This window comes from Dendrobium catenatum, unplaced genomic scaffold (assembly GCF_001605985.2).
Source record: "Dendrobium catenatum unplaced genomic scaffold, ASM160598v2 original_scaffold_107050, whole genome shotgun sequence".
NCBI classification, from domain to species: Eukaryota; Viridiplantae; Streptophyta; class Magnoliopsida; order Asparagales; family Orchidaceae; genus Dendrobium; species Dendrobium catenatum.
The window spans coordinates 595,706-614,321 of record NW_021425485.1 but is presented as its reverse complement, the minus strand read 5'-3'; the positions used below and the strand labels follow the sequence as shown (position 1 = coordinate 614,321).

General features: G+C 34.9%; 1 protein-coding gene across 10 annotated transcripts in view; it reads left to right on the top strand.

Moving 5' to 3' along the window:
• The window catches only part of LOC110107716 (tubby-like F-box protein 14), a 65,927-nt gene extending 47,755 nt beyond the window's left edge, over positions 1 to 18,172 (top strand). For all 10 annotated transcript variants that reach the window (XM_028692037.1, XM_028692036.1, XM_020838066.2 and 7 more), the window contains 2 exons: positions 16,955 to 17,087; positions 17,165 to 18,172. In XM_028692037.1, the coding sequence (XP_028547870.1) occupies positions 16,955 to 17,087; positions 17,165 to 17,894 (863 nt within the window). In that variant the 3' untranslated portion in view covers positions 17,895 to 18,172. The remainder of the gene's footprint in view (positions 1 to 16,954; positions 17,088 to 17,164) is intronic.
• Positions 18,173 to 18,616: the final 444 nt, after the last annotated feature.

The following is an 18,616-nucleotide window of genomic DNA, read 5'->3' as shown; positions in this document are numbered from 1 at the left end:
AGGTGTTAGTTTTTCTAATAACCTTTCGACATTTGAGGGGACGACTATACGTTGGACTGTAGAGGGATGTGCCGAGGACGTGCCTATACCGTTTGTTTGAGTGGACTCTCGACTCGACTCGAAGCGCCGAACTACTACGCAAGTATTGTACATCCTTTCAGTTTGCACGAGGGACATTGCGCTATGTAGCACCGTGGAGAAAGGTGCGAGTACGAGTGGGTGACTCCGAACTTGTGTGTGGGAGTATGTGTTTCGGATGCGAAGGCCTACCGTTGTGTTGGATGATTTTGTCGCGCTGTCCAGGATACCATACGTTTATTTGTCGAGGTGGAGCCAGTCCCTATTTTCTCCAACGGGATATGCCGGGGTGCTGCCGAATTTTCACTTGAAATGTACAAAGACTTGAACAATTTGAAATCTTGGACAACAATAGAAGACTGTACTCGAACAAAAAATGAACTTGAATAAATGAGCAGGACTTACGATATAACAGAACTTGTGACCTATCGACCAAATCAATGGACTTCTTAAAGACAATTCAAATAATATAAAATCAGTTGAAACCAAATTCAAGCAAATTAAATATAATAGAAATCAAAAACTAAATTTGCACATTTAAAAACCATTCGACTCAAATTCAAGGAAGTAATGTGCGGAAGACAAATGGACAGTGATCGGACTACAGAGAATAGACCTGGTCTGCTGCTCATGAACCTGATTAAATTATCTTGAGGACTTAAATTGACTGGTTTGGCATCATCGCTCTTAACTTCACGCCAGTCAAAGCAACCACTGGATTGTGAAGGTGGGAATTTCGGTATGTGTCAATGGGTCTCCTCGAACAGTTCCAGGAGCTTCGAGTGCATTACACGGTCTCGCAATATACAATATTTGTGGATTAACAAGTGGTATATCGCAAATTACAATTAATTCTAAGTAAAATTAATTATAATAATTTAAATAGAATTAAATATAATTAATTATAATAATTATAATTAATTAAAAATAATAAATTGAATTAATTATAATTAATTAATGTAATTATAAAATGATAATAATAATAATAAATAAAAAAAATAAACCCCCCTTCTTCCTCTCGGGTTCGGCCAGGACAGGCCGAAGAAGCACGCGAAGGGTAGAAAGTTACCTTCACTCTCGGCGAGCTTTTGCTCTCGGCTCCGATCAAAATGTCGTAACTTTCGATTCAACAAGAAGGGAAGGTCGTCGAAGGAGCGGTCGAACAGCAAGGAGCCGGAGAAGGGGCGACGTCGGGCGACCGTGAGGAAGCGGGGACGGAAGGCACGCGACAGGGAGAAAGTTCCTTCACGCGAGCGAGCTCCTGTTGCTTCCGATTTGAATGCCGCAACTTCCGATCCTAACAGGAAGGGAACATCGTAGGATTGGAGTCGCACAACTACGAAGGGAATCGAAGAAGCGACGAAGTCGAACGGCGACACAGGAGCTCTCACGATCGGCAAGCTTCGATCGTTGCTTCCGATCGGCTGGAAGTGAAAACCGTCGCTGGAGCGAGGTCGAGAGAGGAATGAGGGAGAGTGAGAGAGCTCGGGGTGGAGAAAGAGGCCGAAGGCCTCGCCCCTTCAGCATTTTAACGATGCGAGCGCATCGTGCGAGCGACGTCGGGGATGCGACGTCGAGCATGGCTTCGACGTGCAAACGACGTGCGATGGCAATTCAGGATTTGATTTCTTTCTTTTTTTTTTTTCGTTTTTACACGACACAGGTCAACAACCTTATGACTTATGGCAATGCCATGATGTGTAGACTTGATATTTGATGCAGGACAAGCGAAAAGGTGTCTCACTATATCAATTACCAAAGACTGTCATCAAAATCAGTGGATTATGAATCTATTCTCAACGATTTCACACTAGTACTTCCTGATATAATGAGTGCAGAATGGATTTGAATAATCATGTGTATGGGTTGGTGATGCTAGAACTATCCAAACTGTTTGAAATTAATTAAATTTCTGCTTTGTCCTCATGGATAACCATTAATTTAAGTTGTTAAAATTTAATTTAAATTTTTTGATTGAGCAGATGGATAAGCGTTGTATAAGCGTTGTTTAATCTGATCATCCCATAGAGGAATTTAGCATCCGCATTCTTTTAGTATAAAAAAAAATGTTCCTACATGTGATGGAACACAAAAATAGAGATAAATTCGTTTCTGTTGGTCTACCATTTGAGATGTTCAAGTATTTAGATGGTGAATGTGTGTGGGTGTTGCTAGTAGTCACCAACGACTAAGAAATTTTTTTTTTAAATCTATGCGCGAGGAAGGTTCATGTGCTTGGATTGACAATATTTTTGGATCCTTGTCTATTACGTTTCTATATTTTTTAAAATTATCTTACAGATTTTAGTGCTGCTTTAATCATTCAAGTGAAATTAAATCTATTTTTTCACCTTGTACTTTTTTGTGTATTTATACTACCTACGGCGTGGCAGCATAAACTGTAAAATTCAGCAACTATTATCTAATACGTTTATGAATTATCGCTTCATTCTTTTCAATATAATACTAAATTACACTTAATTTTACTGTTTTCTGTCAAACAACTAATAAGAGTTTTAAGTTCGTTGTGTTTTGTACTATGCTGTGCATTTTCGTGTTTTGTCCTATGCTCTGCACTGTCGGTAGTCTTTTTGCTGGTAATCTTTTTAGTAGAATTTGTTCTCTCCTTTATTTGTTTTTAAACACTGGAGTTGAATATTTGCCATGTTGTTTTTAATTTTGGTGGTAGTTGATGTTTTTTTCATCCGTCTTTAGTTTTACTCGTCCTTCATCATCGTATCATTTCTGTTGCTTCTCAGATATGTTTTTCCTTGGGAGTTGTTTGGGATCTTTTTTTTTTAGTTTAATTTTTGAAAAACATATTTGGTTTATATTTTTTAGTTGTTTTATTTATTTTATTTAAAATAAATCAAACTGCTTTTAAAAATACTAAAAATAACTTTCAGGTGTTTTAAATTGCTTTCATTTTTCTAAATGAAAACCATAGGCCACCTTCAACCACTAACTATCCTCAACGCCTGCCACCCACCACCTTATGTCAAATTCAATAAAAACCAAAGTGTTTATTTAGGATACCAAATATATTTTTTTTATTTCAAATTAAAATAAACAAAATAAAAAGCATTAAAAAAATGCGAAGTGATTCCAACAGGCGCTTAGCTTTTATCTAATAGATTGTTAATGTCACGCCTCATTTTGACCCTCCTTATAGTCAACCTGGAGTGTAACAAAGAAGGAGAATCTGAACAGACCTATCTCTTACTAACGCTCATCCTGAAATAGTTTTATTAGAATAAAATGAGTATGAAATGCCTATCTAGACTTCCCAACCCACCAAGTTTTTCAAATCTTCATTGGAATCAATATTTCATAATTAGAAGTATAATTAAACAAATCAAAGAAAATACAGAGTTGAACTAAACATTCAAAAAACATTAACTAACCCAAATGTTGGTATGTACAGCTCTTATTCTGACCTCTACATACACCCAAAACATTTGTACACAAAAAGAGTAGTAAATTGTCATGCTTAGTGTCCCACTGGCTCATTTTCCTTTCCTAAAGCACAACTACTGCTAATGAGCTAGAGCTCAATAAAATACGCAATTATGGTATAACAAATATTTTTAAATTAATTGAAACCAATTTGGTGTGTATAATAAGAATGTACATAACATCAATGTCTAATTAACTTTTCACATTTTCTGTTTTGATTATTGTTCAAGATTTTGACAAGTCATATGATGACTATAGACTTTTGCACACTTTTAGCTCTCTAATTCAAGGATGAGTTCATATTTTCAACTTTAAGAATTAGAGACGGCTCTCTTATTTAAAAAAGGGTCTAAATTCTCAACTTTTAGAATTAAGAGAATGTGTGATACATTCTGTATGGCTTCCCTAAGGCTTACCTCGTCAGGTCTTTCGCCTTTACTTGTGCAAGAATATTCTCCATATATGACTTATCTCATTTAGTCTTTTCATTTACTTTTTCATATTCTTCACATACTGCTAACAATCATCACATTTTCATAACAATTATAAAGAATGTTTTTGCAATAAATACTTGATAAAAATGAACTGTATAAAATATATAATGAAACTGGAAAATAATACTATTGCAATATTATAAAGTGTTACTATTTCTTATCTATTGTTTGTGTATCTCACCTCATTTTTTTTGGGCTAGTGGGATAACTTGGTGTTGACGAATATTTTCGAAATTTTATGATTGAGTCCATAAGGAGACGATATTTTTACCCTCCGGGGTAATATATCGTATTCTTATGCCGCACCCGATTATAAAATATGCAATCCGTTTGAGGATACAAAAATTCTCCAACACTTGGTTCAACTGAAATATATCGGTTATTTTTCCTTTTATATACAACCTGAAATGAACCCCTCATTCAACCTAAACGTTTCGTTTTTTTTTTTTGTCTCCTAACTTCTTTTTCTCATTGGTATCAGCAATTACAGCTAACAGCCTTGATCTCTCTCCTTACTGATTTCAACGCACAACACAGATTTCAGCAATTTGATTTCATCCCTGAACTGAATTTCAGGATTTAACTTCAGCAAAACTTGAATTCCAGCAAGCACATAAACACTATACTTAAGAAATTCCAAAACTCCAAATTCTAAAAACCTGAATTTCAACAAATCAGCAAAGCATATTTCAGCAAAGCAGCAAATTAAATTTCAGCAATCAGCACAGCAAATTTCAGCAATCCTACAGCCTTAAATTTGAATTTTCTTACCTTAATTTTTTGAATATTTCCTCTCCCAAACAGCCACTGCATTCATCTCCCAGCTCACCTCCTGTCCCTATTTGTATGCAGCTGCTTCCAAATTCAGAGAACGGTAAGAGGGAAGATTGAAAATGGCTAACCTTGGCTGTCATTAAACTGAATCTATATATCTTAATAATTTTTTGCTTAAACCTGCTAAGCATTTTCAGCCGTTTGATGAAATCCAACATGTTTTACTTTTTTTTTTTTTTGAAGATTGCAACTTTGCATTAATAAACTGTTAGACCGGTCCATTGGACCGGTCCAGCCGGTCCGTGCGGGACCGGCCTAGCGCAAACTGGGCGGAGAAATCTCCGTCCGCGGAGATGCCAAGCAAGCCGCACACCGTGCGGGAGCTTTTTTGAGGGTTTTGAGAGGGAAATTTGAATGTAGGGACTATTTAGGGATTTCCTTTTGATTTGTATGCATTAAATAGTTTGTTTTCCTAGGGTTTGGACATCTTGAATTTGGCTGAAATTTGAGATCTCTTAGATTTAGGTTTCTTTGGGCTCTAGCGGCGTCTAGAGATTTAGGAGTGATCGATCCTCCTCTCGAATTGAGGATCAATTGTATCTTTGCTAATTTCCTTGCATCTACTAGTAAAATACAAGTTTTTCCTACGATTTTCTCTCAGTTTTCTACATTTTTTCCACTGTTTTCACTGTTCTCCTACTCCGGACAACAGTATTTCGTGGAGATTTGCTATAAAGGTGAATAGGAAATACTTGATTTCAAGTATTTCCTATCATAAACTAATTGCATGTTTTACTTAGTGGAAGTGTACTTGAAGATTAATTAATTTTTAAATTAATAAGCTGCTGCAGACTATTAATTAACTATTAATTATTAATTAACTTTTATTTAATTTGGTGTAATTAACATTAATAGTTATGAAATAAATACCTATATTATATATTATTGAAGTCATATTTTAGGTATATCTTTATATATCAAAATGCTCAAAATTGAAAATAGAACTTAAATTAAAGTAACATTGACAATTTCCATATGAGTGAAAAAAACGAGGTATGATTTTGGGGTAACTTTTGGGCATATCGGTTGAAAATCTTGGGTATTATAATCCACCCTTCATTAAAATTTCATCCTCAAAATTTCTTGTCTTAGCGGCAATCAAATAAACGAGATAGTTTCCTTCTAATGTCTTATTCCTTCTCCTAAGTTATCTCTTTTTTTGATCTATATTTCCATTTCACTTTAACACAAGAGATCTAATGATTTCTGAGTTGCTTAGTATCAAAGTCTATTATATTTTATGGTTCTTCAGTGTAAGTCAGATTCTTTTGTAAATCGATTTCATCATGTGAATCTTTGATGACCATCTGTAACCCATTTTCTCAATAGTGATACATGAAAAACATTGTGAATATCTGACATATCAGTTGGAAGAGAAAGCCTGTAAGCAACCTTATCAATCTTTGCAATAACTTCAAAAGGTCCTCTATACATAGGACTCAATTTGTCTCCTTGTCCAAATCTTGATATACCTTTCATAGGTTTAACTTTTAGAAATACAAAATCACCCACATCAAAATCAACTGCGTGGACTTGGGGTCATAATACTTTTCATGACAACCTTAAGCAACTTTCAATCTATCTCTGATTAATCAAATTTTTTCTATTGCTTCATCAACTAGCTCTAGACCTTTTAGTTATCTTTCTCCTATTACAACCCAAGTTAAGGGTGTTCTACACTTTCTTCCATAAAAGGGCTTCATATGACGCCATTTGTATACTTGATTGATAGTTATGGTTGTAAGCAAATTCTATCAATGGTATGTGATCCTCCCAGCTATCTCTATGCTTCAAAAAACCTAATCTAAATAAGTCTTTCAGTACCTAAATGGTTCTTTTAGATTAACCTTCAATCTATGGATGAGAAGTTGTACTAAAGTGTAAGTTTGTGCCCAAGCTTTCCTGCATGTTTTTTCACAAGCTATAAATAAATCGACCATCTTTGTCTGAAACATTAACTTTTGGAATACCATGCAATCTGACAATCTCTTTTATATATAGGCGTGCCAAATTATCAATTGAATCAGTTTGCTTGATTTTGTTAGGCTATCAATAATAACCCAAATATTGTAATGTCCCAGTTTGAATATGGAAAATCCCATAACAAAATTCATTGTGATGTCTTGCCACTTCCGCTCAGGGATAGGTAATGATTGCAGTAATCCACTAGGTTGCTGATGTTCAGCTTTCACAATTTGACATGTTTCACACCTAGACACATTCAACATCTTTTTTCATACATGGCCACCAGAAGATTAATTTCAAATCTTTATATATTTTGGTACTTCTTTGATTAATTGTGTAACAAGAATGATGAGCTTCTCTCAAAATTTCTTTTCTCAACTTTGGATCACTAAGTACCCATAATTGAGATTTATGCTTAATGATTTCATCAGCTTCAATAGAAAGATTTGGTCTTTTCCTTAATTGATCCTTCTTCATTAACTTTGGATACTCTTTATCAACCTTTTGAGCTTCTTTAATACGATCGATTAAGGTTGATTTTACTATCATCTAATGTAAGTTTTCCTCATTTTTAAAATATCTAATCTCTAATTATTGATTTTTCATCTCGTTGATCAACTAACCCTCTTGAGTAATCAACCAATTTATCATTCCTATGAATTTGCGACTCAAAGCATCAGCTATAATATTAGCTTTTCTAGGACAACATTAAATATCCACATTATAGTCCTTAATTAGTTCCGAATATCTTCTCTGTCTCAGATTTAATTATTTCTATAAAAATATATATTTTAAGTTTTGATGTTCAGTAGAAGTTTTGCATCTTTCCCATATAGGTAATCTCTCAAAAACTTTAAAGCAAATATCGTTGTTGTCATCATTAAATCGTGAGTAGGATAATTTCTTTCATGTGGCTTTAACTATCTCGATGCATATGCAACAATGTTTAAAATTGCGTATTCAGGTATTGAGGCATTTTTCATTCGTGAGGCGAGGCGTAAGCCTCAAAATCAAAAGATTGCGTAAAATGATAATTTTTTTATATACTAATGAGTGAATAATATAAAACATAAAAAAACATAAGATATTAAGTGAACGTAAGCCTCATGCCATTGAGGCGAGTCGGGCCTCAACCAAGTTGAGGCGTAAGCCTCATAAAAAAAACTCGAGGCGTAAGCATTGAGGCATTTTTTACTGGAATTACGCAAAGGCGAGCCTCATATTGCGCAATTTTAAACCATGATATGCAATTACCTTTTCGTTCTGCATTAGAATACATCATAAACCCTGTAAAGAAGCATCACTGTAAAAATTTCTTTAAACAAATACATCCATATTTAAAAGTTAATCAAGGATGTTAGGCCCTTATGAACTAGTCCCAAGTCTAACCAAGTTGGAGGAGTGAATTGGTATTTTAAAATTTCTACAAACAAAATCACAAACACAACCAAACAATCACCATAGAAATTAAAGCGCGGAAATTAAATGCGGAAAAATAATAAGAAAGGATACATCATATTTTATAGTGGTTCGGTCAACTTGACCTATATCCACTCCTCGGAGCCTCTCCTCCGGGTATTGCACTAAACTCAGTGTCTCTCCTTTTGCCCCCACAACAAGGCGGAGAAGCCTGTGCAAAAACTCCTTTCCATCGACCCCGGTGAGGCAGAGAACCCAACTCCTTTTGCTTCCTCCTGAAACAGGCAGAGAACCCAACTCCTTTTGCTTCCTCCTGAAGTAGGCAGAGAACCTCAATCAGTTGCAGAAGTAGACCTCTCTCAAACCTCCAAGGAACCAGGGACGACGCCCGGAGAAGATGACTCGGATCCTTGCTTGGAGCAACCTTTGTGAAACCCCTCACAAACTCCCCCTCTCTTTCTCTCTTGCTCTCACTCTCCTCTTGTCTCTCTCAGGTCAGGACAGCTGCAAAAGATTTCCTCTTGAGAAAATAAGAGATCTTTTAAACAAGGGCTCCAAATTTGTAACTAATCGTCAAATATCGTCCAGGACGATCGACCGGTCGTCCCGTACGATCAGTTCAAATTTAGCTCAATCAGCCAGGATAATTTGGGAGAGTCTGGACGATTAGAAGATTCATTTGTTCAGATCATCCAGGACGATAATATATCGTTCTATACGATTAGTTAAATTCTTTGAATATCATCCAGACCATCGCCCTGGATGGATGTCTGGACGATGAAAAAGTAACTTGATCGTCCATGCCAATTAGTACAAAAAGGCATATATCATCCAGAACATCGCCCTGGATGGATGTCTGGACGATAAAAAATTAACTAGATCGTCCAGGCCGATCTCACGATCGTCCGGGACGATTAGTACAAAACATCACATATCGGCCAGAACATCGCTCTGGATAGAACTGAGGTTTGTTAACTAATCGTCCCGGATGATCCTGTGATCATCAAGGACGATATGATCAAGCAATCAAACCTTAATTGTTTTTCTTAATTACCAAATTAATTTAGGCATAATTGTAGTGCATCATCCAAGACGATGTCCAAAAATAAAACATGCCTAAAAGGTTGTGGCGGCTGATTCTTTCTTATTTGATCCTATCGTCCCAAACAATGATAATATCGTCCAGGACAATTTGCTTAAATTCGATTGCCTTAACCAGGATGTCCTAATTAGGGTTTCTATTTTTAACTGATCGTCCATGACAATTTGGGATCGTCCTAGACGATATGATCGAAAATAAAAAACTGTAAAACAATCAGAATTTTTCCCCCAAATGTACATGCAAGGTTATTTAGCATCAGGACCCACATTATTATAATGGACTCAATAAAAGGTAAAACACACTTGACAGACATTACAAGCTGACTCAGTCTTAATCTATCCAATCTTAAGCTGGTTCGATTTGCAATTTGATCTTGTGGACTTGAAATGTTAGTAGGCAAGACAGTCGTAGAAAAACATAAATATTTAATATCATTAATTTTATATTTACTGAAATCAGTTTCGTAATAATCTCCCCCTTTTTGATGATGGAAAACAATCAAAACTAAATAAAACATGAATAGAAGTAAAACAGTACGACGAAACAACTCAACCACTATCCACTACTCCCCCTTTTGACATCACAAAAAGGAGAAAAACCAGAAACGAAAAGCAGAACAGAAGATGAAAAAGAATAACGAAAGAAAAGTTTCTTTTTTATCAAAGCAGGAATATAATAAAGTCTCCATGTGATTGAATTAAAAAAATTTGTAAGGACAATAAGTTAACATCATCAAAATCCAAAAAATGATAGAATAGCCGATCCTGTTAGCCCTTGCTCATACTTCTCTCAGGGCAGACTCGTCTTTTGAAAACAAAAGACCTAACTTAGAAAAATCAATTGGATAAGAAAAAGATATCCATTCAAAATTTGGTTTTAGACAAATATCTTATAAAATAATATACCAAAGTAATTTGTCACAATCGCGAAATTCGAAATCAAGACTTTAAAAATATCAAGTGATACACGAATTCTTCTAAGATTTGAAGGTTTGAAAGAGAAGGAAGCTTGTCTTTTGTGGGCTCATTTTATGCCTCTTGTTAATAGATTGGCGCACTTAGCGCATCTTTTGATTTTGATACACTTTGTGTATCTTTAAAATTTTTTTTGGCAGTCATCGCGCATCTTTTCATTTTTTTTCTTTTGGGGCTCATTTTATGCCCTTGACATTTTTACAAGAAAGATCTCTTTCGAAACTCTTAAATACTCTCAGTTGTGAGTATATCTTCCAAATATTATAGAAGAAAAACTCATTCTCTAATATAAGGAAGAATAAACTACAAAACAGAATCAAATTCATATGATAAATGCAACGACAAGATTACGAAAGTTTGAAAGTAATATAAAGATTTTGAACATTATATATATAAGATAGATAATTGTAGCAAGATAGAAAAGTTCTCAATCACAAAGTTCAATTGTTAATTTGAAATAAACTTTTGTTTAGAAAAGAAAATTACACCGCTAAAAGAGATTAGAAGAAGAGAAACAATCAACGGTGTTTCTCCCTTTAACTGATTTAGAGATGTCAGACATTGACTACAAATTTTCAAAAATAAAAATAAGGCATAAAATATCATTTCAACTATGACCAAAAAGAAAAAAACAAAAGAAAAACATCAGAGATGAAAACACTACAAAATAACAACAAATAAAAAATCAAAACAACAAAAAAATGAAGAAAATAACGAGCGGTAGGTCAGAAATCATATAGATCATAATATATTAAGGAACAAGTTCATGCAATTATGTGTCGTGAGCCTCCGCTGTCCAGGTACCACATGCTCTCACGAGGTCTTTTGTGAGAGCAAGCCTGCAAAATTATCAAACGTCGGATTTAGGAACTCAAACAGGTTTTGGGTCCCTTCTTATGGAAGGAAAAAGCGATGCATGTGTGTTATGCTGTGAATCATGCAATTTGGGTCTCCACACCCAATGTGTACTACGGTGAACAGTGCAAGTGTGTGAAATGTGCCGTAACATGCCACATGAAAAATATCTAACACCATGAAAAGGGTTTACTAATCTATTCGGGTTATAGTGGCTTTTGCTAGGTTTCAAAACTTTTAGATCAAATGTGAGTGTAGTCCTATTTTCCTCAAGTGCTTTTAATTTAGCTTTAAACCTCGAGTTAGCATTTTCTAAAATGACATTATTAACTCTAAAATAGTGCTCCCTATACTCAGATTCATCAATATATGTTTTAAAATCAATCTCAAGTGAGGTGTAGGATGCTTTTAATGAATCATGCTCAATGATCAACTCATAATGATTTTTATTTAATTTATCAAACTCATCTAATAATGACATGTGAATGCTATCAATTTGGGCGTGATCTTTAAAAATAACTTCATGCTCTTTTTGCAAATTTAAAAAACTCTAATTTCAAATTAGCATGCGATTTCTTAAGTTTCCTATATGATGTATGAATTTTTTCACAAGCTTCAAGTAATTGTTCGTAGCTTAGTTCAGTCAGACTGACCAAGATGATCACCTACCATTAAATATAAGTTTGTTGTCTCCTCCTCAGCTTCAGTCTTAGAGAAGTCCGATGCAGAATCCGCCAAGAATGCCTTTTGGAACCGCTTCTTGTCCTTCTTGAACTTGGGTTTCTCCTCATCTTTCTCCTTGCTTGAGTCAGCTTTAAGTGTAGGTCAATCAGCTTTGACATGTCCAGACTTCCTGCATTCAAAACAAACAACATTAAAATAACTTTTAAAATTTTTGCTATCCTTACCTTTTTTCCACTTCTGATGATGCTTGTGATTTTTTCTTAGAAAGCTTTTGAATTGCATAATGATTATGGCAGCATCATTGCTTTCAAACCCAAAAGAATTTGTATCCGTATCGTTAGCTTTCAGCGGCACAGTTTTCTCCTTCTTCTTTTCACCTGCATCAAGTTGTCTTTGGTTCACCCCTTGCTCGTAAGCAATGAGTGACCCAAGTAAGTTATAAATAGAATAAGTATTCAAATCCTTAGATTCAGTAATTGCAGTAATCTTAACATCAGAAAAAGAAGGCAAGCATTTCAAAATTTTATTGACTCTTTCATAGTTAGTTAGCTCTCTTCCTAAGGCATGCAATGAGGTGACAATTTGAGTAAACCTAGTATACATGTCAGAAATTTATTTAGTAGGTTTCATACAAAAAATGTCGTAGTCATGTAATAAAATATTCAACCTAAATTGCTTAACTTCATTTGTTCCCTCATAAGTAATACACAATTTATCCCAAATTTTTTTACCAGTAGAATAAGTTGAAACATGCATGCAACCTTCAAATTTCAAAGCACAAAAAAATAGTTTAAGCATTTTGCATTTAGTTGTGCTAAATCCATATCATCAAAAGTCCATTCAGTTAAACGAAGTTCGGTTTTAATGCCATTAATTTCACGTGACAGAGGTGAATAACCATCCTTAACAAACATCCACATGCGATAGTCAATCGATTGTAAAAATGTATACATGCAAGTTTTTCAAAAATCAAAAGAAATATTGTCAAATAAAGGTGGTCGGGTAATAAAATACCCTTACGCAGTATTACAATTATCAAAGTTAGTCATTGATTGAAAATTAAAAGTTTTCAAAAACTCGTTTTTATGAATCCCGCTCTGATATCACTTGAAAGTTCGTCAGGGATGTTAAACCCTTATGAACTAGTCCCAAGAATAACCAAGAGGGGGGATGAATTTGTATTTTAAAAATTTCTCCAACCAAAATCACAAACACAACCAAACAATCACCACAGAAATTAAAGTGCGAAAATTAAATGCTGAAAAATAATAAGAAAGAACACATTAGATTTTATTGTAATTCGGTTAACTTGACCTATGTCCTCTCCTTGGAGCCTCTCCTCCGGGTATTGCACTAAACTAAGTGTCTCTCCTTTTGCCCTCACAGCAAGGCGGAGAAGCCCGTACAAACTCCTTTCCACCGACCCTGGTGAGGCAAAGAACCCAACTCTTTTTGCTTTCTCCTGAAATAAGCAGAGAACCCAACTCCTTTTGCTTCCTCCTGAAGTAGGCAAAGAACCTCGATCAGTTGCTGAAGTAGACCTCTCTCGAACCTCTAAGGAACTAGGGACGACGATCGGAGAACACGATTCGGATCCTTGTTTGGAGCAACATTTGTGAAATCCCTCACAAACTCCCTCTCACAAGATCCTCTCTCTCTTTCCCTTGCTCTCTCTCTCCTCTTGGCTCTCTCAGGTCAGGACAACAGCAAAAGATTTCCTCTTGAGAAAAAAAAGAGATCTTTTAAACAAGGTCTCCAAATTTGTCCTAATTTGTAACTAATCGTCAAATATCGTCCAGGACAATCGACCGATCGTCCCATATGATCAATTAAAATTTAGCTCAAGCAGCCAGGATGATTTGGGAGAGTCTGGAAGATTAGAAGGTTCATTTGTTTAGATAGTCCAAGATGACAATATATCGTCCTGTATGATTAGTTCAATTCGTTGAATATCGTCCAGACCATCACCCTGGATGGATGTTTGGACGATGAAAAAGTAACTTGATCTTCCAGTATGATCTCACGATCGTCCGGGTCGATTAGTAAAAAAATGCACTTATCGTCCAAAACATCGCCCTGGATGGATGTCTGGAGGATAAAAAATTAACTAGATCGTCCAGGCTAATCTCACACTCGTCCCGGACGATTAGTACAAAACATCACATCTTGGCCAGAACATTGCCCTCGATGGAGCTAGGCCGATTTTTAATCGTCCATGAAGAATTAAGGTTTGTTAACTGATTGTTTTGGACGATCCTGCGATCGTTCAGGACGATATGATCGAGCAATCAAACCTTAATTGCTTTCCTTAATTATCAAACTAATTTAGTCATAATTGAAGCACATCATCCAAGACGATATCCTGGACGATGTCCAAAAATAAAACATGCCTAAAACGTTATGGCGGTTGATTCTTTCTGATTTGATCATATCATCCCGGATGATGATAATATGGTCCAGGACGATTTGCTTAATTGTGGTTGCCTTAACCAGGATGCCCTAATTAGGGTTTCTATTTTTAACTGACCGTCCAGGACGATTTGGGATCGTCCAAGATGAATTGGGATCGTCCCAGGCGATATGATCGAAAACAGAAAACTCTAAAACAATCATATTTTCCCCCAAGTGTGTGTGTGCTAGATTACTTAGCATCAGGACCCACATTGTTACAATGGATTCAAGAAAAGGTAAAACACACTTGACGTACATTACAAGCTGATTCAGTCCTAATCTACCCAATCTTGAGCTGGTTCGATTCGCAATTTGATCTTGTGGACCTGAAACGTTAGTAGGCAAGACAGTCGTAGAAAAATAGAAATGTTTGATATCATCAAAATTATATTCCATGAAATCAGATTCGCAACAATATTTACCTGAAAACATGCATATAGATAATTTATACAATATATGCGATCATATAAACAAAATTAAATCATGTTATGCATGCATGCTTGTTCAAGTCTATCGAAATGAACAGTCGAAGTCTTATCAAGGAGAATCTGAAAAAATCTCTCTTACTAACACTGATCATGAAATACTTCTATTAGGATAAAGTGAGTAAGAAATGCCTATCCGGACTTCCCAACCCGTCAAGTTTTTCAAATATTCATTCAAATCAATATTTCATAACTACAAGTATGATTAAACACTTCAAAGAAAATATAGAGTTTTATTAGACGTTCAAATAACATTGACATACTCAAAAGTTGGTATGTACAGCTTCTCCTCTCATCTCTACATACACTTAAAATGTATGTACAAAAAAAGAGTAATCAATTGTCCTGCTTAATGCCCCACTGACTTTTTTCCCTTTTGTGCAGCTGAACCACTACTAATGAGTTAGAGCTCAATGAAATACGTAATTATAATATAAGAAACATATTTGCAGCTAATGGAAACCAATTTAGAGTGTATAATAAGAATGTACAAAATATTAATGTCTTTTTAACTTTTCACATTTTCTATTTTGATTACTATTCTACATTTTGGCAAATCATATGATGACTATAGGCTTTTGCATACTTATAGCTCTCTAATTTAATGTTAGGTCCGTATTCCAAACTTTTAGAATTAGAGAACAACTTTCTCATTTAAAGAATGGTCTGAATTTTCAACTTTTAGATTGAGAAAACGCAAGGTACCCTTTGTATGGCTTCCCTAAGGCTTTATCTCGTCGGATCTTACGCTTTTACTTGTGTGGGTCTATTCCTAATATATGACTTATCTCATTTCGCCTTTTCAGTTACCTTTTCATATGCTTCACATATTCCTAACAATTATCACATTTTTTTAACAATTATAAAAAATGTTCTTGCAATAAATATTTGATAGAAATGAACTGTATGAAATATTTAATGAAAATAGAAATAATACTAGTGTAATTATATAAAGTGTTACTATTTCTTATACCACCATTTGTGTATCTCACCTCATTCCTTGGGTTAGTCGGATAACTTCGTTCACCTGAAATACCTCGGCCTTTATTCCTTTTATATACAACCTGAATTGAACTCCTCATTCAGCCTAAACTTTTCTTTTTATTGCTTTTCTCCTAATTTCTTTTTCTCGTTGATTTCAGCAATTACAGCTTACTTCCTTGATCTCTCCCCTTACTAATTTCAACACGCAACACATATTTCAACAATTTGATTTCAGCCCTAAACTGAATTTCAGGATTTAACTTCAGCAAAACCTGAATTCCAGCAAGCACTTAACACTTCCGAAATTCAAAAACTCCAAATTCAGAGAACCTGAATTTCAGCAAATCAGCAAAGCTGCAAAACAGATTTCAGCAATCAGCAAAGCAAATCTCAGCAATTTCACAGCCTTAAATTGAATTTTCTTACCTTAATTTTCTAAATATTTCCTCTTCCAAACAGCCGCTGCATTCATCTCCCAACTCCCATCCTATTTTCCCATTTGCATGCAACTGCTTTCAAATCCAGAGAACAGTAAGAAGGAAGAGTGAAAATGGCTAACCTTGGCTGTCATTAAACTAATACTATATATCTTAATCATTTTCGACTTAAACCAGCTAATAATTTTGTAATAGCCTTTATTTTGAATCAAACAAATAATTTTTTAGGAGTCTTTATATGTTCTAATTCCAAATTTGATATGGGGCATTACACATTCTCAGATGTTTGATGAAATCCAACCATTGCATGTTTTACTTAGCGGAAATGTACTTGAAGATTAATTAACTTTTAAATTAAAAAGCTGCTGCAGACTATTAATTAACTACTAACTACTAGTTAGCATTTAATTAATTAGCTGTAATTAATATGAACAGCTATGAAATGAATACTTATTTTATATATTATTAAAGTGATATTTTAGATATACCTTTATATATCAAAATGTTTGAAACCTAAAATAGAACTTAATGAAATTAACATTGACAGTTTCCGTATGAGTGAGAAAAATGAGGTATGATTTTGGGGTAACTTGTAGGCTTACCGGTTGAAAATCTTGGGTATTATAGTTACGTTCCAGAAGAAAGTTTTATACTGTTGCAGTTTGTGGTTCATTTTAATTTGTTTCATTTGCTGATTTCTGAGTTTGGTGTAATTTAATGTTTTCTCCTGTTGCAGCTGTGCTTGTTGAGAATGGAAAATTCCTTCTATCGGCAAAAAGGATTCGTCATGCAACCTGCACTGAGTATATTATGTCCATGGATGCAGATAATATATGTAGATCAAGCAATGGTTACATAGGAAAACTTAGGTGTGGACATTTGAGATCTATTTTGATTATTGTTCTAAATATAAAGACTAAATTAAAGAACTAAATTTTGCATTCAGGTCAAATTTCCTGGGTACAAAATTCATTATCTATGATGTCCAGCCGCCCTATAATGGGGCTTCACTAGGCCCTCCAGGAAGAACAAGCCGAAAGTTTTTCTCCAAGAAAGTCTCTCCAAAAGTGCCAACTGGTAGCTATAAAATCGCCCAAGTAGCATATGAGCTGAATGTCCTTGGCACTCGCGGCCCACGTAGAATGCAATGTGTTATGCACTGCATCCCTGCCTCAGCCCTTTATGCTGGCGGCACTGTGCCTGGCCAGCCAGACCACAGTCTTCCACGTTCTCTCGAAGAATCATTTGGTAGCAGGAACTTTTTGAAATCCTCAATCCTGGACCACTCCTTGAACTTCAGCAGTTCTGGTTTCTCTGATGTCAGCGGAGTTGGATTTGATGAGAATGGTTATGACGAGGAGGTAAAAGAGAGGCCTTTGGTGCTTCGAAACAAGGCGCCGAGGTGGCATGAGCAGCTACAATGTTGGTGCCTTAACTTCCGAGGTCGTGTGACTGTTGCCTCTGTGAAGAACTTTCAGCTCATCGCCACTAACCAGCCAGCAGCTGGAGCTCCGACACCATCACAGCCCGTACCGCTGGATCATGACAAGATCATCCTGCAGTTTGGGAAGGTTGCAAAAGATATGTTCACAATGGATTATCGTTACCCACTATCAGCCTTTCAGTCATTTGCAATTTGCATGAGCAGCTTTGACACGAAGTTAGCTTGTGAATAGAAACAAACAATGAGAATGATTTAGAAGCAAAGATCGATAGGTATACGCTGACATATTGTTGCTGTTGCTACTGTCGTTTCGTCTGTCTTAGATGCTTGATAGTAAACTGCAAGTTTTTCTGAGCATTAATTTCCACATGTTTCTTGTTTTTTGTTATTTTGAATTTTGTTGAATGCCATTTTCTTTGATTTATAAACTTTCTGTTGGTTTAATAGTAGGTAATAATAGTGTTTTTCCTATGCTGCAAGAACTATAAATGTGGTAAATTTCTTTCTTTACACACTCGCATCGAAGTTGGCCTGATATTCAGTTGTCTTTTTTTTTAATTTAATTTTGTAACTTCTTAAAAAATTTATAAGGATATTTTGCATATTTTGGAAATAGGTCTAAGTGATTCTTTTGATCAATTAGATTAATTAATTTAAATAAATATTAATTAGGTTAATTTGTGATTTATTATTATCTAATTTATGATAATTAAGTTTTAACTGATGTTATATACTGATGAGATCTAGGTAATTGATTTATTAATTATAATAATTTATCACTAATTTTAAATTACTACTAAATGGGGCATAATTATGTTTTCAATAAAGATCATAACAATTCTAGTATAATAATTATAATGATCAAGCCGAAAAAAATAAGTTAATTTATTAAATTAACCAATTGGTAGTTAAAATTTTAGATTAAAAAATATTTGGGATATATAAGATAACTAA